We start from the raw sequence: 27,223 nt of genomic DNA, 5'->3' as shown, positions 1-27,223 counted from the left end.
TTGGAAAAATAAAAGAGGGAAAGACCCTCATTGAACATTCGGAGGGCATGACAACCTTGGAGTAAAGTTGTCCTTTCTTTTGGAGTTTATTTATTGCACTATAACAGAACTTTATTTTGCGATTTGGAACAGAACTCTGAGATTAAAGAAGATCCCCTTTTCACATTAGTTTAGGTTCTTAGTGTGAGGGCTGGAAATAGGGATTTTGACTCAACGGTGGACTTTTTTCTTTGGACTATCCTGACAGACCCCCTGAGAATATTTGTTCGAGGCAGGGAAACTCCTCTTAGTATTAGGGTCAGAAAAATATTTCTCCAACCCTTATTTGTTTAATAAAAGTCTCTGCCAACAATCATGCCACCTGTGTGTCAATCTCCTCCTTCCACACCCTTCCACTACTTATATCCAGGGTAGCCATCTTGTCTCGCATAAGCCAAGCGTAGTTTCCTGGAATATCATTCTGGGTCCTCCCGTTTAACATCCAGAGTCCCGGCTCGTGGGAAAATGCAAACCAGCTTAGACCTTGTCCATTAGAAATATCCTGCTTCACAGTACATATAGCTTTAACACCGGCAGTCTCATGTGTAGTTCTTTCATGAACACAGTGGGCGTCTAGATCACCCCTTATTATCTGTGACTCCCCATTGTAAGTAATCCTTTCCGCGAGCATCTGTTATAGTTTCATGTGGCCCGCTCGTGAGATGTTCATTATTAAAAGATAATTTTTCCTCTTCTCCCATTCTATTTTCAATGATTTCAACTGCCATAAGGTTATCAGAATAATCATGGACTTCCAATAATTGGGCACTCATGTCATTTTTAACTCCAATTAACATGCCACCAGAGGGTCTTCTCCTTTTTCCCCAAATCTCATTCGACGGAAAAACAGTGTTTTCATCGACATAGATGGGGCTCATAAGCCAGCTCTCCTGTATAACAAAAACATCTTTTTCCAAAGGCAGTGAAGGTCTATCCAATGAATTGATAAAATGGTGATGGCCCAGTGTATTCCATGTTAGTATATACAATAATCATGGCCTATTATGTGGGTTTACAGGCAGAAAGCTCTTTAGAAATTCCCAATCTTCAATCCCCACATCACCCTTGCCTAATTCCTTACTGGCAACCAGTCTCCCTGATTTATAATCTTTAAACTGCGCCCACTTGGTTATAATCTGAATTTTCCCCATGAATAGGGGCAGCTGCCTGATGCCTCAAAAAGGGGACACGCGTTTGTATTTTTGGTCTGTCACTCTTTCTATGATCGGCGCCCACAGCCTTTCCGCCGTTTTCTTGTAGGTTACTGGTTCAATGTCATAGCCCATCTTTAGAAAGCACAGCCAATATGTTCTACTCAAGTTCACAGTAGCAGAGCAGAAACAGTGGTACATCATGCTCTTCCATTAATTTAATATATTCCAAGTCACACGATTTTAACACTCACAATTGCGGAATAGTGCATAGTAAATGGAGAATATATTCTCTATTAATCACTGCTTCCCTATAATGAGGGAAATATGCTTTATAATGAACTTGTTGGAATCCGTCTCCTCCCATGTATTTTGCAGGCTCTCACCAAGCAAGGCTACTGATTGATCCCGGGAGACCAAGGGCGTAGTCCCTGCAGACCTTTCAGCGGTTGAGCAATTATCTAACACAAAGGGGAAATCTCATAATAGAATTGCCTGTCTCATTATCGACCAAAGTCAGGCTTATCCGTATGCTTGTCTTCGGTCTGGATAAGCCAACGTGTTAAAATGCCTTTCTTCTTGCTATTCCTTTTCATTTTCCTTTTGGCTTTCCGTTTGGTCACTCTAATAGAAGGAGGGCCTGCCTTGTCGCGATCATCAGTCTCTCTCGCCAAAACGGATTGTTGATATGTGTTCTAACCTTTTATCACAGATCAACTTTTTCGTTTTCTACTTCCTTGCATTATAGGAATTCACCCGCAGAGCTCTCAAGAAATTGATTCATGTCGAGAGGCCTCTGCTCCTTGTCTGAGGAAACTCCTGTATCACCGGCCTCATTACAAGGCATTATTTCATATGCCTCATTATTCAATTTCACAGGAGAACTCCCACTAAGAATTAATACAGAACTTAATGGTCTGTCATGTAATGGACTTTTGAGTTTTATATTCTCTTCATTCACTTTTTGTGCGAGTCGTACATATGTTCAAGCCATAGCAGAAAGGTTGCTTGTGTACGCGTATTTCCGTTTATGCTGTTAACACAGTTTTAACAACATCTTTACTGCAAACTACTAATAGAAGTGCAGAGAACAGTTGTATTTGCTTTGCTGAATTTGTCCGCTACCAGACTAGGTCTTTCAATGAATAAGTCAGAAGTTACTGTTAGATTATCTTAGACTAGGTTAGACTGGCTCTTCAATTACTATTGCTGGGTCATTAGTGATTCCTTTGGCTTACTGAAGTGCAGCCTCAGTAGCTCCATACGAAATTGTGTTTATTTCATTTTGCAGTGAATAAGACAACTCCAATAAAGAGTCAACGCCCAGTGAAATAGATGATGAGATCCAAGTGGATGGAGTGAGTATGGAGCCTATTGATAATAATTCTCTTTTAAACTTATGTCTACGTTTACAACAAGACTACTCTATGGTACCTAATGTGCAAAGGATAAATAGGGACGTTGAGGAATCATTACCTAGCACCTCTGAGATACCATCTACACTTTGAAATGTATCTAAATCGCCAGATGTGGCAAAGATAGCAGCACGTGTATATGCCACTTCGCCTGATTGTAGCTCATCCTGTTGCTCCTCGGCATCCTGAGCAAGATCATTACCCGAACTCAGAAAGGCTCAATATGGTAACAGCACTTTTAGCCTTGTGCAATACATTGCACAAAGAACAACACATAATTAAAGAAGGCTTGTTGTGTCTGGTAGACACAGTGCTTCAGGTGGGCATTGCTGCAGAGAAGGAAAAGAGAAGAAAAGAAACAAAAGAAAACGGTCAGAGGGACGTAATAGGAGATCTATCCATCTTAAGCATCCACGCAACAAGCTCCCTACAGAAAGGTGGAGTAACCCTAATGGACAACATGGAGTGGGAGGTAAACAAGTACCAGGAAATATGGATATGATAAGGCGGAAAGCTGATGAGAGCTCTAAAAGTCAGCGTACTAAAGGAAAATCATCAAAAGGCCAAAGTGGAAATCAGATCCACGTGATCCCGTCGGTGAATGTAGGGAAGACTCAGGTTCCTGGTCCTAACTCCTTACCTAAAACTCCAATGAGTGAAGTGGTTTGCAGGGCAACTGTGATGCAATATGAAATTCTATGACAAGACGGAGGCGAGCATTATGCTTTTACTTCTTTATTTACTGCTCCCACAGCAATTCAACAAACACATTTTTTTTTTTTTTTAAACTTGATAACACTGTTATGCTTCCATGCTCTGGAAGCTTCTGTAAACATAGGGGTACCATAGTTTAAAAAAATATAGCATAAAAATTATATCAAATCGTTTTGAACTACTAATGTCCACATTCTTCTGTGCCTCTGTAGTGCTGCACCAGTCCCTTTGCTCAATGAGGGCTCACCCCTGTCCATAAGAAGGGCTCCGACTGCTCTCCAATCCTCTTTCTTTGTTGCTGCTCCCATAAGATAAGTACCTCATGAGCATTGCTCTTCATTGTATGATCGTACTGTGATTTATTTGAAAGGCGCGGCACGTTTTCCTGTCCAACTTTAATATTAGTAGCGCTAGCACTTAGCCATTCTTGGTGTCAAAGATATAAATTAAACGCCTCGTGTCTTTTTCCTCTTTCGTGTCACCGACGCTTGTTTTCGGTTTCCACATCCTCGAGGAGCCGGGGCCGGTGCCGCGGGCAATGGCGCTCGCACTAGGCCCCTGGCCCCGCCTCCTCAGCTCGACTCTTGCGAGTGTGTCGAGCGGCCTTCCCCCGCGGGCTTTAGGACCCGGCGAGAGGGCGGGCACGCCCATCAGCCCTCGCGCGCAGCTCATACTGTGTAGTGCGAAGGAGAGAGCGAACGAAGCGACGTGCGATACAGAGCTACACTAAAGAGTTCTAACGGTAGAACGATAAGTTCTAGGAGAGTCGTCTGGGCTATTTGGAGTGTTCTACATACAGCTGGGTTTAAAAAAAAAAAAAAGAGAGATTGTGTTCCTTTACACTATACAGGAGAATACAGTGTACTCTGAGGTCCCATTCCAGTATGGCACAGTACAAGGTACCCAGATCCAGATCCACATCTCCTGAGTAGACTCCAGATGAGTGGGTAGAGGAGACTATCGAGGAGGACCAGGACCTCAGCTTGAGTTTCAAAAGGGTCCTAGGGGATTCATTGTCCCAAGCAGTATCCAAAGGAGACCTCCCCCTCACCCAAAGACTTGATCATTTGGAAGCTATGTTTAATAAACAGAAAGCAGAACAAGACCAGTCCAGGAAGAGGAGGGTGCTTAACCCTGGCGAGGGGACCTCAGGGAGACACCCCAATCTGGGGGTTGAGCAGAAGGGCTGTAAGAAGGCTCGGCAGAGCGGCCGCTCTATGACGCCCCCAAGCAGACCAGAAGAGGTTGAATTAACACCTCAAGAGCCAGTTGACCCGGTCAGCAGACTAAAAGAAGCATTTCTGAAATGGGCAATGGTGCCAGGCTCTCGACCCCCTGCCCCAGGGGTGTACAATTTAGGGGAAAAGGAGGATGCCGGTTATACACCAGACGACAAGAGCGGCGACGAGGAGGTCTCCCCTCGTCAGCCTGAAGCACAGGATCAACTCCCAGAAGAGGAACCATTGGGAGATATGTTTGATCCAGAGGCGATCAGGCATCCTAGATCAACAGACTGGGTGCCTTCACCCAGAGTCACCCAGTATATGACTCTCCACATCAGAAAGCCTCTCGACCGAGAAGTAAGGTCAAAAATGCGAGCAGAATGTCCCAGACCAGAGCTGCCAGGCAAGGTCACAGACACTCCGGACCTAGATCCAAAAATGGTCACCTTTGTGACGAAAACCGCCAAGGATGTTAGGAAAGGAGTAGATAGGGCTTGGCAAGGGTGCCAGGATAAGGTACTAGATCTCGCTGGACCCCTCGCGAAGATCATGGACTTGGCCGAGAGAGCCATTGACACAGGATCTCTGGTTGACCCCCAGGGTCTAGCAAACTGGGCCCAACGTGCTGTCTGCTTGCTAGGAAATGCAAACTGCGCACTCTCTTCGGAGAGAAGGCGTGGAGTACTACTGAAGATTGACAGTAAGCTAAGTGATCTCGCTTCGTACGAGGCAGGCGAAGGAGCAAAGGGAATGTTGTTCGGAGACGCATGAGCGAAAGAAATGAATCAGTTTGTGGGGACTTACTCTGCCCTAGAGAAGGCACAGAGCTCCATCAGAAGGATCTTCCCCAGCTGTGTTTTGTCCGGGACCGGGCGTCAGAGAGGTTGAACGTCCGGTCGCTCCTACTCCAACAGAAGACCTCAGAATCAAAGGTCCCAATACTGGGAATCTCGGCAGCAAGACAATTTTTTCCCAACAAGGAGCCGTTTCCCTAGGAACAGAAGGGGGAGAGGAGCTTTCAGACAGCAAGGTACTCCCATTGGTGAGTACTACACCAATTCCCTACAAAATAGGGGGCAGGACGGCAGACTTTGGGCAGGCTTGGTGCGAGCTCTCCAGCGATGCGTGGGTTCTGCAGACAATATCTGGTATGCATCTAGAGTTCATAGTTACTCCCATCCAAGCGCGTACCCCTGTTCCGATGTTCAAATCTCAGAGCGAAAAGGCCCAGCTCTTCAGCGAGCTACAGACCCTAGCCGCCAATGGAGCGATAGAAAGAGAGCTACTGCAGGATTCAGGCTTTATCAGCAACATGTTCCTAGTGCGCAAGGGAGAGAAAGTGAGGCCCGTAATACATTTGAAGAGCCTGAACGAATGGGTTGTTTACAGGCATTTCAAGATGGAGGGTATCCATCTTCTTCGAGATCTTCTCAGGAAAGGGGATTGGCTAGTCCGCCTGGATCTCAAGGACGCCTACCTCACAGTTCCGATAGCAGTTCAGTATCGGAGATATCTGCGTTTCCTGTGGGGCGCCGAGGTGTGGAGGTTCACTTGCCTACCCTTCGATCTGGCCTCCGCTCCGTGGGCCTTCACCAAGCTCATGCGCCCAGTAGCAGCAGCTATCAGCGAGCGAGGGATAAGGATTATCATCTACCTAGACGATATATTGATTCTAGGTCAGAGCGCAGCACAACTGCGGGTCCAAGCAGAATGGGTATCCACGCTAGTCACATCTCTCGGTTTCATCATCAATTCCGAGAAGTCAGATCTTCATCCCGCGCTGAGGATAGAGTTCTTAGGATTTGTGATAGATACCAAGAAGGCAGTCCTAGAATTACCAGCTCACAAAGTGCGAGTGATTCGGAAGGAGCTCAGAGGGGTTATAGCGAGGAAAGTTATTTCGCTTCGCAATCTAGCCCGTATAGTGGGTCTGCTTGCAGCTTCCATTCAGGCAATCTTTTCGGGCCCTTTGCACTACAGGGCCCTTCAGTGGTTGAAGATCAAACACCTCCGAGAAGGGCTGAATTACCACCAGCTAGTTTCGCTAGATCAGGAAGCCATGACAGACCTACAGTGGTGGTTACAGAATATGGAAGCCTGGAATGGCAGAGCGATTTTCGGGGACTCCCGAGAGTTAGTAGTAGAATCAGACACCAGCAGAGCAGGCTGGGTGGCACGCTGCGGAAGTCTCCAAACAGGAGGAAAGTGGTCCCAAGAAGAGCTCAAGCTCCACATAAACTGCCTAGAGTTGTTAGCGGGTTCTTTTGCAGTGAAAGCATTTACCAAGGACCGAGTGAATTGCTGTGTCCTTCTCAAGATGGACAATATTTCGGCAGTCCGTTATATAAACAAGTTAGGGGGAACATCTTCCAGAATGTTAGCAGAGTTAGCAAAGGATTTCTGGCATCATTGCCTGCGCCAGCACATATCAGTATCAGCAGAATACTTACCAGGCTCTCAGAACGAGATAGCAGACTGGAATTCTCGATATCTGATAGACTCCAGCGATTGGAGGCTTCTCCCTTCCATTTTCAACAAGCTCCAGCATCTATGGGGCCCATTGACCCTGGACCTATTTGCCTCCAGGCTCAACGCACAGTTGCCCAAGTTTTACAGCTGGAGGATAGACCCGGAAGCAGCGGGGACAGACGCCTTTCTCCAGAAGTGGACGGAAGGAGCGTTATAGCCTTCCCGCCATTTATCATGTTGACGTGAGTGTTAGCACAGACGAGGAGAGACCGAGCAGAGCTGGTTCTCGTATTCCCATTGTGGAAGTCCCAACCGTGGTTTCCAGTAGTGATGGAACTTTCTACGGATTTCCCGAGAGTGATTCCCCACGTAGCGGATCTCCTGCTGAGCCCAGTCGGGCACGCTCACCCGCTCATGGCACAGGGTACACTGACCTTGCTGGCGTGCAGAGTTTCGGGCGATGCTGGGAGTTGCCAGGCATTTCGCAGCTTGCTGCGGACTGTATTAGAAGTTCATGGGCGCCTTCCACCATTAGGAGCTATGGTTCCACTTGGGATCGATGGTTGTCATACTGCACAACCGTCGGTGTGGATCCCGTTTCAGCCCCTCTAGTTCACATGTTGAACTTTCTAGCACTGAGGTTTAGCGAAGGTTGCGCTTACAGAACTTTATGAGTTTACAGATCAGCCATATTGGCAGGTCACGACAAAGTAGAGGGCCACCCGATAGGGGAGCACCCAGCAGTGATTAGACTCTTGAAAGGAGTGAAGCTAAAGAAACCACTGGAACCTAAATACTCGGTACTATGGGACGTACGCTCAGTGTTTCAGTTGTTCGTGTCCTGGCCAGATAATAAAGACTTTCTCACTCTCAACTGTCTGGGAAGCTAGTCATGCTCCTATGTCTCATAGCATGTAGACGGGTATCCGATGTGAAGGCATTAGAAATAGACAGAAAAATATTTTACCCAGATGGAATGGCCTTCTCCATAGCGAATAGAACGAAGTCGGACTCTGCAGTTATTTCATATCCCTATTTCCCAGATAATGCTAAGCTTTGCGTAGCGCAGTGCATCAAGGACTATGAAGCAGCTACGGCAGCGTTGAGGCCCAGAGGTGTGACGCAGTTACTCATTGCGCGTAGGAAGCCCTTTCACGCAGTAGCGACAGCCACCATAGCGAGATGGGTTAGAGAAGTGATGCAGTGGGCAGGAATAGACTTGTCACGGTTTGGGGCGCACCCCGCGAGAGTGGCAATGGCATCCAGCGCATTTGCATCAGGAGTATCCTTGCAAGACATTATGAAGTCAGCTGATTGGTCTAATGAACGTACCTTTAAGACTTTCTATTTTAAGCCTGTCTCACAGATTGCTAATAGAGTTATTAATGACTTTGAACAAGCATAATGCTCGCCTCCGTCTTGTCATAGAATGAAGATTGTCCAAGCTTAACAGCTCAGGCAGTCTTGATTCTATTAAAGACAAGCAGGCGAGCATTATATCCCACCCTCATGGGTCATGACAAAGCATGAACTGTACTGTTGTATTGTGTTGAGCAAGGACCCACCCTTACGTTCTCGTCTTCCATTAATTGCAGGGTAAAACCAGAAACAGACATGAATAAATCTTCAGTGTTCCCACATTTTGGAGTTCTTCGGGGAAAGTTCTACTGCAACAGCCTATGCCAAAGTTCGGCGGGAGGAAGGACTGCATTCCCATAGTTGTTAGTTATGTTGACTGTGATTTTTTGAGTTATGAACATTGGTCGCTAGCCAAAGAAAGAGGATTGGAGAGCAGTCGGAGCCCTTCTTATGGACAGGGGTGAGCCCTCATTGGGCAAAGGGACTGGTGCAGGACTACAGAGGCACAGAGGATTGTGGACATTAGTAGTTCAAAACGATTTGATATCATTTTTATGCTATTTCTTTTTTAAAACTATGTTACCCCTATGTTTACAGAAGCTTCCAGAGCATGGAAGCGTAAAACAGTGATAAGTTAAAAAATAAAAAAATTAAAAAAAATGTGTTTGTTGAATTGCTGTGGGAGCAGTAATTAAAGAAGTAAAAGCATAATCCTCGCCTCCTTGTCTTTAATAGAATCAAGACTGCCTGAGCTTTTAAGCCTGGACAATCTTTATTATAGCAGCAACAGAGATCAAGAATATGGTGGCCACCTCACCTCTGTTAAATGGTGTAGCCTAAGACACAGGAAAATTGGCTGCATAAGGGAAAAGTAATTGTCCCCCACACCTCCTTGGAAAACGTAGAATATATGCACACTATTTTGGCCCATCAACCATTGGAAAATCCAACTGGAATTGATTATAAGTATGAAAACATAACTCACAGGTAGAGGATGGTACCCCAGTTAGGTAAGAGGACTACTAACCCTCTTCATAAAACCTTAGAAGAACAGTAGGGAACTTAATACTTAACGAAATTACTAAATGCATCTGATATCTTTGCAACCTGTGACCGCCCCTATTTCAACAGATGAAATGTATTATTACTGCACAAATGTCAACCACTGCAAGTTGTAACGACAAAGGACATCAGATTGGTTGAGATTCCTCAGACGTTACATGAAACAAATTGGGCACCCATTCATTTTATATCTCCGATTATTGCAGAATTAATAATGACTCATTCTTCAATCTTGTACGATATGGGTTATCTGGTAGAAGGAGAGCAGGAACCAGACAACAAAATAAGTCTGTGACACCTGCCACATCTTCAAATGCTGTGACAAATACGCGATCAAGTGACTTTGAGCTCAACTAGCATTTACATTAATGAATTCTGGACACGAATTGCAAACTACTGTGAAGGATAAGATGGATGAATATGATTTTCATCGAGAGGCATGACAAAGTCAAGAGACAAATGATTCATTGACTATTATATCTTGGACTGTGAGAGGATACCATTATTTTATTAGAAATGCTGACGGTTTATATTTCTTGATATCCTCTGATCTCTTTTTTACTTCAAGAATCCTGGATGACGGACAAATTTCTCTTAGATGGGCATAATATTATCCAAACGAGGGCCATTAGATGCAACAAAGGACACCCTTGTGGTGGCCTCATCATTGGAATTTTTAATGTGTATAGTAATCTGGGTGATGGTTTTTGGGGTGAATTGAGTCCCATTGTTCTGGCAATAGAAGAATTGTTAACTATAAACCCTAGCGGACAGTTTTTAGTGGTGGGTGATTTGAATGATCCATAACACAGCAGAAAAAACATTAAAAGTTTTCTAATGAATTGTGTAACAATATGCATGGCATTCAAGCGGCAGTGACAACCAAAAATGACAGGGGATATAGTGAATTCAGTTGGCCATCACTTATGGTCCTCTATGATATGTAACAGCTATATAAAACCTCTGAACCTTTGGCCACTCTTATATACTTGGACTAATGACCGTAATGCCTCTTGGTCTGATCATGTGTTGCTTACTCAAGATATGTTTGAGCTCATTAACAATTTTTGCTTAGTTCTTACTTCCCTAAGCGATCATGTGTTGATAAAATTCTCTATTAGCGTGAAGTTAAAGAATCGAAGACCGCGGTTAATGGAAACTATGAGATTTCATCTACCAATGATAGTTAAATGACTGGAAAAATAATGCTACAACCTTTAGTAAAGAGATTTTTTTTAACTGATTATTGCTGGTGATATGCATGCTGGAGATGACATTGAACATTATGAGAAACGTGTTGAAAGATCTCTTTTGAAAATGGGTGAAATAAAAAGAAAAACATGTTATACTCGCCCAGAAAGTTATAGGGCCTCATTACAAGTTTGGAGGTAGCCATAGTGCTATTAGCACCATGGCTGCCTCCAAAAACGTGTCCGGGTTCCTTGAATGAGGAATTACCAGGTCATTTCAACCTTGGAGGAGCCGGTAATTGCTCATTCAAAAAACCCATCCCCATTCAAGCCCCCATAGGGCTCAATGGGAATGGGAATGGAGCTAATAACGGGCCTGTTATTAGCTCCCTGGTCCCCTTGCGGGACCCGCAAGGGACGTCTGGTCTGACCATACGTTCTGAGCGGGTCCCACAAGGGAACCTCGTAATAGGGCGGAATGGGTTTACCGGCACCAGCACCATTATCGGTGCTATTAAACCGATTCCGCCCACCTCGTAATGAGGCCCATAGAGTTAATGATGTTATCATGATGAAAAGAAAAAACTTCAAAAAGGCAATTAAAGATATTCTTGATACGAAGAGGGGTTGTGATGAAACAAAGGGAATTATTGCTCACTTGAAAAGACAATGCAAAAATTGGATGAGAATACATGAGGGCTCTATTATCACTACCCAGTGGCAAATGATGTTTAAGGTTCTCCGCCATATGGACTCCAAAAAGTGAGGCTATTAATGAAGCCCATTCTCGCCCCCTGGTAGCTGAAACTGAGATCAATTCGATAGTCGAAGCTACATGGGCTTCTTATATTAGATCTATATATATGAAAACCTCGTCTCACTTACAGATAAATGACCGTTTTGAGACTGTTGTGGATATGGATCTTATCTCAAGTTCAATTGAGGATATAGAAGTAGCTATAAATAAATTAAAACCTTTGAGAGTGCCAGGCCCTGATGGACTGGCTAACATAGTATTAAAAAGGACGCTAAGGATTGGACTCTTATTATTTGCAGAATTTTCCGATCTATATTAATATCATTGCAGATTCCCATTAGCTGATCTAGGTCGATCCGTATTTCTATTTTTAGAAAGGGTAACTGTGTGGACCCTGGAAATGATTGGCTTTGGCAATGAATGACACTGTGGCTAAGATATTTTGTCTTTTCATTAGAGAAAGTGAATCTCTGGATTAGGGCGAAGGAGATTCTTAGTATTCAAAGGGCAGATTTTAGGAAGGGTTTCGTACCCTGGCTAATTTTTGGACAATTACTGATCTGATTAGTAATTCCCTTCACTCTAAGGATATACCGCTGTATATTTACTTTTGTCGATTACAGCAGTGCCTTCAACACTGTAAATAGAGACGTTTTATGATCTAAATTGACCAGATTGGGATTGCATCCCATGATCATTTATTTGATTAAGTCTCTATATATTTACACCACGGTTCAAATAAGCACAAATCAAGATGGTGCACCATGGCCCCAGTCCTGTTTAATTTATATTTGGCCGACGTAGGGAAAGCTATGGGCAAATGTAATAATGTTCCTCCTCGTGTTGGAACCCATCCCTTGGTGTGGCTTGCGAACTCCGATGATATTGTGCTTTTTGACTGCACAAAGGTTTGGTTTCATCGTAGTCTTATAGCTTTAAGTCAACATGCGGAGGAAAATGGGTTAGTGATTAATCGTGCCAAAACTAAAATTATGATCATTAATGCGAGTAGAAAGAAGGGCATTGATTCCTTTGAGAGTTGTACTTATTTGGGTGTCCCTATTAATCATGTTTTTAAGCACTGATCTGCTAGCGGCTGATGTGATGGAAAAGATCCAGAAAAAAAATCTACATTGAAACGATTTATTTCCCATTGGGTTTGGACACTCAATTGAAGGCATGGAAACAGTGTATAAATCCAGCATTGTACCGAGTACACTTTATGGACTCACATTTTTTACTGATGAAGAGGCCACTTGGTTGTCGAAGCTAGGGAGTAAACTCTGACGACCGACCCTGGGTTTCGCCCAGGCCAAGCCTGTTGAGGCGATACACTGTGAACTGGGATTGTCCACTATGATGGCTCAAATAAAACTTGCATCTGGTATTCTTATGCTGAAAATGTTATCTACTCAGGGGAAGTCCTCCCTATGTTCAATTTCTAGCTAATTAATGATGAAAGATGCGTCTCTAAAAGCTATTAATCTATGGATGAAAGATGTGAGAAAGTTATTTGAAGATATAGGCTTTCAGATGACTGAACCTAGAAACGTAGGGGTTGAAATCAAGGAACTAAATGACAAGGCCCTGGTATGGGACAGGGACAACATTATGTCACTATTGAGTCAAAAGGTTACTTTGAGCTGTTATGTTAGACACAGCTTTAGGACTAATGCACCTTGACTTTATTTAATTAAAATTAATAATATCACCACCAGAATATTCATATTACAACTCCGCCTTGAGCAACTCCCAACTATGGCTCGTTTGGGTGCCTGGTAACAGATTCCTATATGTCAAACATTATGCAGAATCTGTAAGAAAGAGGTGGAGACCTCCAGTCATCTGCTAACATCATGTCCGGTTCGGAAGGCGGTGTATAGAAAAAGCTATGCAGATTATTTAAGTATCGATAGTCTGTAGGTTGAAAATACGTGGATTTATATATACTCGGGTGTAAATTTGTTTTTGTGTTTTACAGTTAACTATGCGTGATAATATTTGATGCAGGTCACACAAAGATTTGGTACATGAGACTTATTTGAAGAATGAAGAAAGATTAAATGAAATTTGAAATAATTAAATGTACTTTTATGATCTAAATAATTGTACTTTTAAGCAAGGAATGAGTTTAACTCTTTTTAGGCATCTTTGTGTTATATTTATGTAATGGGGTGATCAATTGTAATGGGTTTTATTATTGAATTCCTTATGTGGTGTTAAAAGGTTTTATCTAACCATGATAACACTTTAACAAAAAAATAAAACAAATATAAATTAGAGATTTATCAAACAACAGTCGACTTTGAGCAATTAGTGCTGTTTAGAACTCCTCCTACTGTTGCATTATTTCCATCATAAGCATTGCACGGCTGAAAGAAATTATAATTTTACCCTTATGTATAGAAGGAGCATTCAGGGATTTAGACAATATGTCATCCACAGCTATGTCCAGGCAAACTGTAGCCTTGCTGTGGTTGCCCTTGTTATGCCTGTCTGACCAAAGGTTATATTTACCCTTCTTGGTGTGTTTTCCATACAGTATGGTATCAAAGTTAATTCAAACAGGGCAGTGTGTCTTCCGAGAACAATTGCAGAAGTAATCAGGTCGCGTGACAATACAAATAATGATCAATTACTTCGATTTCCAACCGATAGTGATGATGTCCACATCCACCAAGACTGATTAGAGTACACCACACTCAACACCTCCCTCCTCACCAATCGCGCTTGCGCAAATGCGCAGAGCAGAAAGGGATATGCTGTTCAAGTGAGTGCAGATACTCGGCTCTGCGTTCATGTCAGGAGAAAGTCATCTCCTATTGTTTAGACTGTACCTCACTCCTCACCAAATCCGTGCCCCCTCTTGCAATTTCCCGGTCCACTAGAACACCATCCCTTTGGCAATCTGGACTGTGTCAATGATGTTACTGTTCAGACATGAACGTCACTCAATACCTAAGTGCCATCTAGACACCTTATGTTCTTGCATCATATCCCACCCCTTGATGGCCACAACATCCTGTGCCACAGATTTTAAGCTCCCCTCCTTACCTCAAAATTTACCCTCAATGACATGCACAGTGCTCCGTTGCTTACTAGCAAGGTTCACACTATAGACAACACAAATGTAATGGCAGCTCCTGTGTGACTCCCACAACAGAGCAAACATGAGGCCCCACGACAGACTTGAGATCCGGCAGAGAAAGCCTCCACACCATCCCCCAGTTGTACAAGACCATTGCCATGGAATCTACAAATAGCAGAGATCTTTATCGATAGACAGTGTCTTATAGGAAAGGTCCAGAGAAACCGTGAGAGACAATTTGTCAGGAGTTCTTAATATTGTTGTTCGATCAACCTGCACTATTCACCACATTTGTTTTTTGCTTTAAAGTGCCTGGGGATACCAAGACCTGGGATTAATGTCTAACTTTTACTTTGAACACTTTTGGTCTTTCCCGAGAGACACTAACCTTTGAGTTCACCCCGAGAACTGGCCATATCTTTGAGAGCGACTATCCGGGCACACATTAAGTTGTTTTGTGTTAAACTCAGCCAGAGCTAAGAATGTATTTGGTTTCCCCCTGTAAGATACTTTGAATACAGAAATGTGAAGACAATTAATTTGCCTCTGTCCTGTTTGATTCGTGTGGCAGCACACAAATGATAGATCACTGTTTTTTTTTGGCAATCTTAGAGAAACAAGCCACTTAAAGTGCACACACATCATGTTGTGTTTTCTCTCCTTGCAGGACTGGGAGTTTCCACATTTTATGGGAGATGTGGATGTGAATCTTCCTGGTTTGACCACAGCGCACATGCAGCTGAAGCTGCCACACTTTCAGCGTTTCTTCAAGGAAGAGTACCACATTCACATAACAGGTTCGGCATACCCTATTGTAATTATGATGTCATTACAGTTAAGATAATGGTCCATCCTACTCTGCCACATTGTTTTCTTACAGCAAAGCGGTGGAGGGCTATAATAAGTGTTAATAGAGGTGGGGGAGCCAGAGATTTTAATGGGTAGGGCCGAGCCGGGGACGAGCCTGAGTGTCAGGCCTGGCTCTAAGAGTCCACCACCGGCCGAGCCCGAAAAATGGCATCCAGGGGCACACAAATCTCACACAGGGCACAATGGCAGACAACGGGAGACAAGCGAGAAAGCACATTTCAAATGCAATATCAGAAGCTATACTTCACCCCCTTCTATAGAGATGCCTAGCTTGTCTGCCATTGTGCCCTGCGCGAGATTTGTGCCCCAACACACATGCAGACCAACAGGGCTCAACAGGGCTCAGTTTTGTTGTTCGGCTGATGCTTGTTAAGTATCAGTTGAACAACAGAAATGAGTCCCCTGCTGTTCTTTAAACTTTGCCATGTGAACCTAATTGCATGACACTGAACTGGAAGGGGGTGGGCGGAGCTTCCTCGGCCGCACATTGAGCCGGTGGTGCTCTGCTTGAAATCATGCCTGCACCATCTTGTTGGAGGACACCTGGATAAACAAACATCAATCCAGTATCAAAAGCACTCAAAGATGAAAACGATTGAAATTATGTGTTATTAGAAAGTGTGACATAAATGCAGGGTATGCCCTTAAGATATAGGTATTAGGCTGTAAATTAGTTTGAGTTATTATCTATTTGATTTCGAGAATTACCTTTTTCCAGGCACAAATTGAGATTCGATAAGGAAAATGAGTCCAGCCAAAGTCGCCAATGATTCATGGGTGGGGATAGGGAATGGGAGTGACCCAGGAAAGGAGGGGAGTGAGTAACTCCATATGCAAGGTGAGACCCTTTGCTTGTGTGGCCCGGGAGATTATGCTCTGGGGCCCCTGAAGATGTATTCACATGACGAAATCTCCTTATCGAGTGCTGGACATTTTCTTCCCCTTGCTTGAAATTGGGCAGGATCTGTATTCCTGTATTTTGGTTACTGGTGAAAACCAAACCACAAGATTAAAACAAAGAAAAAAGTAAACCTCAGTGGATTTTTAAATACACTTCCTGGGAGGTCCCGAGGAACCGTGCTACTTGTACCTCAACAAACATCCTAACGATATTCTTAAATATATCAGTATTGAAGAGGAGTCCTCTCAGGGTCCCACTGAGCCCCTGATTAAGTTTAGTAGAGTTTAGTGGACCAGGCTACTCATGGAGGTTCTAGACAACCTTAGGTCCAATGCATTTTGTGTCTGGTATGTTAGGTTGATGTTGGCCAGTTACTGGTGCTGCATGTTAAATAGTTGCAGAACCTGGTGTGCTTAAACCAAAAGAAAAAACTGAATGACGTATTTCCTTTTCTATAATGAACATGGCATACCAAAGATATTGATCGATAGAGCAGACCATGCCTGGTGCAAGGGGTGCAGAAGCTTGAATCCACCTTCATAATGAGAAGTACAGAAAAACACTCCAAACAGCTGCCTGAGCCGGTGAGAACTTCACCTAGACTCCCTTCTTTCAAGACTGTCTTATGGTAGCTCTACCTTCCCTCCCAAAGGAAGTTTTTCATACGGCTTCTTCCAAAACAATGACCTGTTCCCAGCAAACAAAGATTTGTTCTCTTTTGACATGGTCAGAATTGCTCCCCTTTCCAACTCTGTGACCATCTCTTCATATATAGACCTTGCGTTTTCTCTGTCCCTCTCTTTCTCACATAGTGTCTTTAAAAGCGCATTAAGTTCTTGCTCGACAAAAAAAAAAAAAAAAAGGTTCACATTCTTGCAGGTCTCCCGGTAAGTTTCACCAGATTTTGTGGCAGTTTCCTGTCACTCAGTCTCTATGGTAAAAATGCCAGCGCTTCATCTCCAGGGGGTGATTTTGGGATATGAACACCTCCAATCTCTTTGCAGGTCCGATACATGTTGCTGGGTCTATGATACAAGTAGCAGGGAGAGGCAGGTGTTCTATTCCGCTGATAGGGAGAACCAGCTGGTACTGCAGGTCTCAGTGGACACAGAATCACTTAAGTAAGCTGTATCAGCTGCCTTACTTTGGGTCCTGATTTCTACCCTCCGAGTAACTCTCTACTCCTGTTCTATACCTTCACCGCCTCATTGTCATGCCAAATATGTGGTGTTCCTCCTACCTTGGCCTTAACTGCCTTACTATCAAGCTCACACTCCTACTGCTTGCCTTGGGTGATACCTGTCGCCTCATTCCATTCTCCTCTCCCCAAAAACGTGTTAGTCTTTTGGGTTCGCTCGTGGCTCTCAACCTTCTTCTGTGGTCTTCCCCTTACTAAATCCTGATGTCTTCTTCCTGCTACTACCATATGTCTCACTAACCACCACCTGATGCCTCTCGCTAACCACCTTCTCACATCATTCTCTACCGCCTTATGTTTCCCTCCAGCTGCCTTCGGAGGGGTGTCTCCAACAAGCTTCTGATATTTCCATCCTACCACATCAGGATATACCTGGTCTCCAGTCTACTCGAATCTTTCAGTCAACATCTTCCACAGCCTCCTACCTGAATTGCCTACCTGATCCAAACACTTGCCGTCACCATCTCCAAACGACCAAACCTCTCATTCCTAGGACGTCACTTTTTGTAATTGAGTGAGTCCTCCAATGGGGCTTGATTAGACTTCAGGGTCTGCACGTGTGTGTTCGTAGTATTGTGTCAGTGTGATTAGATCGACACTATTGGCTTTTCCTGCTCAACTATAGCGCTATTTCATCTTGTGACCTGGTTGGCAGTGGGACAATGATTTAAGATCTAGTGAGCCATTTTGAGTTTCTGCTGTATACTGTAGCCTAGCTGCATTGGTCACGGGAGCCGTGCTAAGAAACTTTCATAGCTGCGATCATTTAATGAGATCGGGCCTATGCATCGTTAAATCCAAGGTTGGGGTCAAAGGTCAATGATCTATGTGGCCATGGGTTTTCTGAGAAGGTCATTAAAGGTGAAGTCACACATTTATGTGGGCTCCGGCTGCCCCAAGCCCATCATTTGCTGCATCTGGGAAATCCCCAGTCCCTTTGGTCACCCTATTAGAATTCCCAATAATAAGGGAAAATACCTTTTCAGTATACCTACAAATCTCAGCTGTGAACGCTATTCTGTGATCACACCAGGTGATAAATCCTGGTGTCTTCTTCCTGCCACTATCATTTATCTCTCTCTAGCGAACATCTGATGCGCTTGATTTGGCAAAGCTAACGTGTAATTCACTGAATTTGATGGATTCAGGCTGGAGCAACCAGACTTATACTGTTTAAGACCAAATGTACCCTTTTCCTGACAGTGCTGGTCTTTTTCTGCACCCAAGTACATTGTAAACTTCACTATCCTGCATCAATGGGAATCGTTAACCAAATTTGCCAGTTACCAAATTTGCCAGATAGACGAGTGTCAATTTTATAGGTGTCGGCGTGCCAAGGAGAAAAAAGGGTGGTAACAGATCTTCATGGCTTCCAACTCTGTTTGCCTGCATTTTACTAGAAACTCTGTTATCCGGCCACCAAAATGTGCTATCTGACATTTCATTAACCCAACAGTAATAGCACTGGCATTGAAGAGTTTCAATTAATATAGCGTTCATGTTAATGAAGTTCCGGTTAATCACGCTTCTACTGTATTTGCATTATATGTATTTCTATATCGTAGAATGGGCCATCCATGGAAATAGCTTTGTTCTTATGGTGGATAAACGTGTTAACTGCACTCTGCCATGAGTACTTTAATCAGCACACATATCAGATGGCAGTGCGCATAGTTCAGTGATTAACTTACTTTAGTGCTTCTAAAGCACATTTAGCAAAAGTGCTTTACAAAAGTGACAAGCAGTTTCGAAGTAACCATAATTGTGACAACAAATTACCTAAAAGAACAGAGGGCATGCAACAAAACACAGACATCCAGATCCTAAAAGAAAACCTAGGAGATGTCCCAAATTACGTATGCATAGGAATACAAATACTATACCCCCTCCCTAGCTTGGTTGCAACTGTAACACTTCATGCACTTGCACTAGGAGAAATGCTGTCAGGCCTAGTTTGCTAGTCTTCTTAGATCATTCAGAAACTTCAAGGACTAAGAATGATTACTGTATTCCCTTGTTTTCTTCCTACCTTGAAGCACTTTGAAGCACCCCACCTGTGTAAAAGTGCTGTATAAATAAACAATTAGAATGTGCCCGGCATCTACACCGTCGTCCCTGTAGATTGGATGTGTGGGATACCGATGACAAAAGTGAAGGCTGCAAGCAGAGCCACAGTAGCCTCCCTCCATGCTCCTCTTGGCATGCAAAAAATGCAGCGTGGCCCTGCAGCCTCCAGGCCGATGGTACTTTCCAGAAATTTGATTGGTGTTATCCCTTCCTTAGCCAACACTCATCCTGTACCTGGAATTATGACTAACTTCTGCATTTCCTTCTTGTCCAGCATTCACACTCGCCTAGAGCATCACCATTGCATGCCCCTTTGGCATGGTCTTTTAACTTCCTTTCCCACAGCTTTGCAAAGATTCATGTGCTACTCTGCAGCATTTACCAGTACCGACCGGCGCAAATCTGCCGCCCAAACCAATACCTAGAAAACAAACCAGCCCTTGCAAATGATTTTGGAATTCAGAATGTGAAACAAATCGCCCAAATTAATTCTGATCTCTTGCATGCACTCTTTGATTGGCCTGCTTTAATGTTTCATCAAGCCATTTGATTGGTAGGCAGACCTCTGTTTTGTCAGATCCGGCACACACTCATGTACCCAGTCATTGCTTTCTGACTCAAACACTGTCCATAAAACCACCTTTGATTGAAAACATTTATAAGTGTCTTGCTCGATATTTAGTCCATCATGCCGGCTCCTATCCATATTGACAAATAGTACATCAAAACAGTTAAGTATGGTTTCTGTCTGGGAAAACATTGATATGGCTCCACAGAGTTGATATCCAGTGCCTTCACTGGTACGTCCACTGTTGACATCACTGCTAAAGGTCCCAACGCATCCCCTTTCACCTAAATATAAAATGATTGGCAGATCAAATAGTTCTCTCCTGTCCATCATTGTAGAAATCAGGATTAGATTGTCTTTATTAAAAGTAAAATGTGCACAAGACACTGCAGACATTTGGTTTGGGATGGCACGAGAAAAGACGGTTGCTTTAATATTACACACACTCCAAAAGTGCACAAGGATATATTATGAATAATGGATACAAAGTGAGAAATGCTTAAATTAATAATTAGAATATAGCTGGCTGAAGGAAGGCACAGTGTCAGACAAAAATATATTTTAAAATGGATATTCAAATATAAAATGGTCTCCAGTCCTAAACCAGGTGGGGAATTATAAGAATGGCAGAAAACAATGTGATCGATATCTTTCAAAAAATGGTCAGTGAAGATTTAAGAAAAAATTATCTCAGCAGAAAATCCTCCAAAATAAAGCATAATCTTTCACTAAAGGAATCCAAAGCTGTTTTTGACTCTCTTACCGATAATCAACAATGGGTTACAAAATCAGCGGATAAAGGTGGAAATATCATTCTCATGCAAAGAAAAGATTATATGACAGAAGGAACCAAACATCTGAATGATAAAAATTGTTATACAATACTCCCAAAAAATCCCATGAAAGAACTACAAAAACAATGGCATCTAATGATCAAAAACTGGGAAGAAATGGGTCTGCTCTCAGAAGATGAGTAGAAGTACCTAGACATTTCTCAATTATGTCCATAATCTACTTATTGCCAAAAATTCATAAAATGTTTTAAACTTTTCCATCTTGCAGACCCATAATCAATGGGATAGGAACATTAACAGAAGGAGCATCACAATATATAGACCTCCACTTACAGCCACTTAGAGTAAATCTAGCATCTTACTTGAGAGATAGCAAGGATGTCATCCAACAAATGGAAGAAATACCATGGGAAACCAGATTTCATTTTGTAACTCTTTATGTGGTGTCTCTATACACCAGCATTGAGCACCTCAAAGGGATGGAAACAACAGACTTTTTCCTAAAATCAAGGTCGATTTCATTTTTTCAACAAAATAAAATGATTTTGGAAATGTTACGCTTTGCACTGGAAGACATCGGTTACTTAAATTCAAATAATTATAACATTAAATTCACAGCCAAAATTAGTTCAGAAAGTATTGAGTTTTTGGATTTGCTAATCTATATGGATGGAGAAAAAATATTAACAGATTTGTACATTAAACCCACTGCAGTAAACAAGATTCTACATGCAGAAAGTAACCATGTAAGGCAAATAATCAAGAACATACCTTATGGTGAAAAATTAAGAACAAAACGGAACTGTAGTTCAAAAGACAAATTCGATGAACATGTATTAAATCTAAAAGAACATTTTCTAATGAGAGGCTACAAAGCAGATGTATTAGAAAGAGCTATATAAAAAGCAGAAAAAATACCGAGAACAGAGCTGCTAAAAGACCGACCAAAAATTAGAAATACACAAAGGTAGACTTCATAACAACTTACAATAGTGAAGCATTTGTTTTAAAGAAGATTCTGAAAAAACATTGGCATATTTTGCAAAGTGATGAAACCCTTAGACAAAATCTAGAAGTTCAACCAAGGATCATTTATCGAAGAGCTCCTACACTGAATCAAAAAATGAGTCCCAGTCATCTAAAAGAAGAAAGAACTGAAACTTTAAGTCAATTTCTAAAATTACATGCACCTACAGGAACACATAGCTGTGGAAATTGTGTCATCTGCAATCAAATGGAGAATGGAACAAAAGAAATCAAGTTACCCAATGGAAAATTACAAAAGATAAAGCAGTCCATAAAGTGCAATACAAAATATGTAATTTATGCTATCACTTGCACATGTGGAAAAAGATATGTCGGAAGTGCTATTCGACCACTAGAAATCAGACTTCAAGAACATTTAAGGGCCATAATAAATAATGATATAAGATATGCAATGGCAACACATTTCAATCAAGAACACCAATTGAATGAAATTAGTCAAATCATATTTTTAGGCCTAGAAATAGTTGACGGACCAGAGAGAGGAGGAAACAGAGAACTCCTATTCAGAAGAAGAGAAGCAAAATGGATATGCACTCTGGACACGTGCCAACCTGGCCTAAATTCAGAAAATGAGATGGTTTTTTGTCTTTAAGTATTTCCCTTTTTTCCCTTCAATTTGTATATAATTAATGCTCATAATTAGTGGAATATGTTGATTGATTTATGTTGAAATATATGAAATGTATCACCTAGATCTTATTTTATCACCATCTCCCTTCTTTCTCTTTTTTCTATACTATTCTGTTAATTTTTTAGCTTTTCACTTTTTGGTTTTTCATGCTTATACTGTTCTTCAAATATTAAATGTTCCCTCTTAATGTTTGGGAAGAAAAAAATATGAATTTTACATATATGCCATAAAAAGGTGTTAGGGAGAATTCTCTCTTTAGGCTGAATTTCCTAACCTAGTGAGTCCCCCAGCAGCTTTGCTGGATTTCTGGAGTTTGTTTTTTCCTCCTGCCAAGAGTGAGACTCTTTTTCTCCCACTCTTGGACATGATTTATGGTATTCCTTTGACTGGTAATGTGTTTTATGAGTTATGAGGTCCTTTACCTCATAGGGTCTTATGTGTTTTTACTATGTGTGTTACACAGCACCCTCCGTGCAGTAACACAGGGGTGTCATAGTGACACCCCACCATAGACTCCATACCCTGGGACTGACTACTGTCTCCCAGGGCATGTAAAGTCACCATTGGCTTTACTAGTCCCAAATTATTAACAGAAACCAGTACAAACCATCATATTGTGGACGTACTGGTCGGGGGAAATTCGATTGCCCCGGGGTCTGTTAGTCGAGGGGGCACGTCTCCGTCCACCCTGATCGTGTTTTGGCTGGTGGCAGTTGAAACTACTTTTTATATTCGACCGCGAATATTTCCATATGGGATTTTCCCATTGTTTGAGGCTACCAACTTTAATTATTTAATTCTCATAGCCTCGAACATACCGCCGGTTTATTTAATTAATATTAATTCTCCGGTTGGTATTTTTTGCCAAGACTCGATTCTAAAATGGCGTTTGTGTTCTCTTCTGTGACTCCAACCCAAGTCGAGCCCTTTGTTCCACTTCCCCACAGAAGCCTCCAAAAGTGGTGCCACTCTGTCTGGTTACCACAGGGGGTGTGGGAGGGGGTTTAGGCACCGTGGACTGAGTTACCTTGGTAACTCAAGTCGCACTCTCGTGTGATTGGCCCAAGTGGTGAGCCGGCCGGCTCACCACTTAGCATGTTTGATTGACAGCTAGGCTGAGTGAATGGGGGTGTGCTGCATAAAAGCAGGGCTTTGGGGACTGGAACTTCAGAAGTCACCACAGGACCTGAGAATCCGACGAGGGAGAAGCTGAGCCGACCTACCACGACGACACCACCGGTGGAGCCCTGCGGAACCGACTCACCACTTCCCGACGACAGAGAAGATCTCCCGGCTGGAGAGGCTTCTTCCCCTGACTGGTGGGCACAACCAGTTTACCTTCTTTCTTCGCACCCCAGACCGGTTTGTGGTCGAACTGCCCGTGCCAAGCACCCCGGCGGCCGGATAGCCACTCACTACTGAACCGCGAATCAACGGACCGCTCCTTGTACCTGAGAAACTCTGAGGCTGGTTTCTTCCCTGGCAGTGCAAAGGACTCCTGTCTTCCTCCACGACGAGATCCTCTCTTCCCCCGGACGAAGCACCGACTTGCATCCGCTGCCAGAAACAACTGCCCCCGCTGGAGTGTTCTCACCACTTTAAGGTACCGTGTCCGCCAGGCCTCCCTTTCTAAAGATTGCAACAAGGTAATAATAACTCCTTAAACCTTCTGGACTGGGCTGGCCGCCTTGACCCTCTAACTGGTCCCCTTTCTGTGGTCCAACTCCTTTTTGAACCATTACAAGACTTTTGTGCACTGCAACCGTGTGACCTTGGACACATTTCGTTTCGATCCTCTTAAAGCGGATCCGGCCTACTGACTTTGAATTCACAGTTTTACTTTGCCTTCCTCTCTTGTTATGTTCTTGTAAAAGTGTTGGGATCTGTTTCAATTTGTTCTCTGCTTTTCTCTCCCTTTTTAAAACGAACTATTAGAGTACCATCTACGCTAAGCGCTCACCGCTGTCTGAAAGTAAGTGGGGCTTTACTTAAGACTTGTCTAATATTCTTTTAAGGGAGTGTATATCTTTTAGTGACCGTGTTTTTGAATTGCTTACTATTAGTTCCTGTGTGTTTTTCTAGATGTGGTTTTAAATAAATAATTATTTCTCTTTTACACCAAGCCCTGGTCAGTGTTTACTTGTTCTATGGTGTGCTCTTGACCTATTGTGAATACTCTGTATACTGCCTAACTCTTCTTGAGGGAAGTCTGATGCTCAGCCACAGCTATCAAGTGAATCTGTGTGGTACAGACTGCTACCAAGTGGGTTTACTGCCAAACACCTGTAGTCTTAAATCTTTTGCAGTGGTCCCAGAGGGAACTGCACAGGTTTCTGCCTAACACTGGTGTACAGCGGTGGGATTTGTATTGAGTATACACTTTAGAGTGCTTGTTGAAAACATTAGGACAACTAACCACAGAGCAGCTTAGCACTAAAAAGCTGATTTTCTAACTATGTCTGCTATGGAGAGTTATACCCTAGAATAATTGTCTGCCAAAACTGCTGATTGCTTAAAAGTATTGTGTAGACATAAGAATCTCTCTGAGAAGGGCAAGAAAATGGAACTTGTAGAAAGATTGTTAGAAAACCAAATTTGGGGTGGTACAGAGGAATCTATCCCCCCAGCAAATGTAGAAAACAGTGATGGTATTGATCTGAATCAAAGTCTTGAGAATGAGTCAGAAGAGGAAAGTGAACCTAATGAAGTTAGCCACTCTGAGCTTCTGTCTGCCTTACCTACTGGGCCTATACCAGGTCCTACATGTAACCCTGCTTATTTTGAACTTGAAAAAATGAAGCTTGAATTAGAATACAAATGTTTTATTGCTCAATCTGAAAGAAACCAAGAGCTAGAGTTCAGAAGAATTAATGCCCAGGCTGAGCAGAAGCAAGCTGAGTTAAGACTCAGAGAAATAGAGCTTAATCACGAATTAGAAATGAAAAAGTTGTCTGTGGAAAATGCTTCTCTCTCCTCTGGTTCTTCTAGGAGTTCCACTCCCAAAAGACCCCGGATGCCTAAAGAATTAATGGGTATGAATGAACCTAGATTGGTTGTGTTGGATTGGTTGAAAATGTTTGAGTATAATCATGGGCTCCAGGACATCATAGGGAATGAGTTACTTCCCTGGTTGTTCTCTAGGCTTCCCCTTGTTAAAACTGATGTGGTAATGGAGTTGGGGGAGGTGGATAAGAAGGATTATGAATGTGTGAAGCTAGCTTTGATAGCTAGATTTGGGAAGACCCTTAAGAGGTTTAGGACCCTCAAAAAGCATGATGGTACCCCTTGGGCTACCTGGGTGAGTGAAAGTTTGAAAAACTTAGAGGGATGGATTAAGGGTTACAGAGTTAACACTTATGAAGGAATGAAGAATCTTGTAATGTTGGAGTCAGTTTATGATGCCTGCTCTCCTGAGCTCAGACAGCACTTGGCTGATTCAAAGGAATTACATTCCAGGAAGTTAGCTAAGGCTGCTGACTTGTGGGTTGCCAACAGGGCCACTCACAAGGATTCTGGGGCTACTCCGAAAAAGGATGAGGGAAAACAGCCGAAAAAAGGACTCCAACGAGAATTCTAATGATTCCAATTCCAAAGAGGGCCCCAAACAGAACCAAAAGGGTAAGCCACCAGGGAGACCAAATCAGGCTAGTGTACCTCCTGGTGCCAAACCAGGAGGAGGTCAGAACAAGCCACCATTCCAGAAAGCATTTGGTAAATGCTTTGTTTGTGGCTCTACTGACCATGTGAAAGGAGATCCCAGATGTAAGGGTAAACCTTCAGGGGTCCAGCTTGTCTCCTTAGCCTTCGCTCCAGAGGAGGAAGTACAAATGGCAAGTGGAAACTTTCTATTACTGGCTGAGGAACCCATTGGAGTCTCAGCCAGTGTTTCTTTAGTGTCTCTGGGTCTGTGGGAACAACAGAACTTAGATGTCTATAATTCTATCCCAGATAATACTAAAGAGTATTATAAGGACAGTGTCCAGGTGAATGGTCAGCAGACTCCAGCCATCAGAGACACTGGGGCCAGCATAACTGTGGTGGGAAAATCGTTTTTTCAGGCTGAGGATGTTGCTAAGGCACCCAAACGCCTCACCAAGTTAGCTGGAGGGCCTGTGCAGATGCTTCCCCAATTACCAGTTCTCATCCAGTTTAATGACATGACTGTGAAGATACCTGTCAGCATACAAAGTGAGGTGCCAGGAAGGGTTCTGCTGGGTAATGACTTGAAAACTCTTGGAGTAGTGTCACACACACCCAGACCTCCTAGTAAAAGGTTGCAGGAGCTCACCAGACCTGCAAGGGAGAGAACCATGAGAGGTACTCCCATGGAGATGATGAAGAAAGAGGTCACTCCTGCTCCACTGGAGATGTCAGCTGATGTCTCTAAGAGAATAGAAGAAAAAGGGAAACCTAAAACTTCTAAAAAAAAAACCTCACATCCAGCACTCCAGTGCAGCCAACAAGGACTTCCCCTAGGTTGTCCAAAGTTACTCCAGTAACTCCCCCTCCAGCTGAAGCTGAGAGGGAGGTACAACCCTGTGTGCTTGAACTAGACTCTGAAGAAGAGCTAGTGGAAGGCCAGGAACTCATTGGAGATCTGGATCCTGTTGACCATCCTGAGCTGCAGTCTTTACTGGCAGAAGGTGGACCCAACAGGGCAGACTTCAGTAAGGGACAGAG

General features: G+C 43.1%; 1 protein-coding gene across 3 annotated transcripts in view; it reads left to right on the top strand.

Annotated features, from left to right (window-relative positions):
- TMEM117 (transmembrane protein 117) overlaps positions 1–27,223 on the top strand; it is a 1,134,871-nt gene that overhangs the window by 1,089,200 nt on the left and 18,448 nt on the right. For all 3 annotated transcript variants that reach the window (XM_069628012.1, XM_069628014.1, XM_069628013.1), the window contains one exon: positions 15,135–15,264. In XM_069628012.1, the coding sequence (XP_069484113.1) occupies positions 15,135–15,264 (130 nt within the window). The remainder of the gene's footprint in view (positions 1–15,134; positions 15,265–27,223) is intronic.

This window comes from Ambystoma mexicanum, chromosome 12, assembly GCF_040938575.1.
Source record: "Ambystoma mexicanum isolate Mex_15411 chromosome 12, UKY_AmexF1_1, whole genome shotgun sequence".
In the NCBI taxonomy this organism is placed as follows: Eukaryota; Metazoa; Chordata; class Amphibia; order Caudata; family Ambystomatidae; genus Ambystoma; species Ambystoma mexicanum.
Note: the sequence above shows the minus strand (reverse complement) of the source record. Positions and strands in the feature narration are given on the sequence as shown.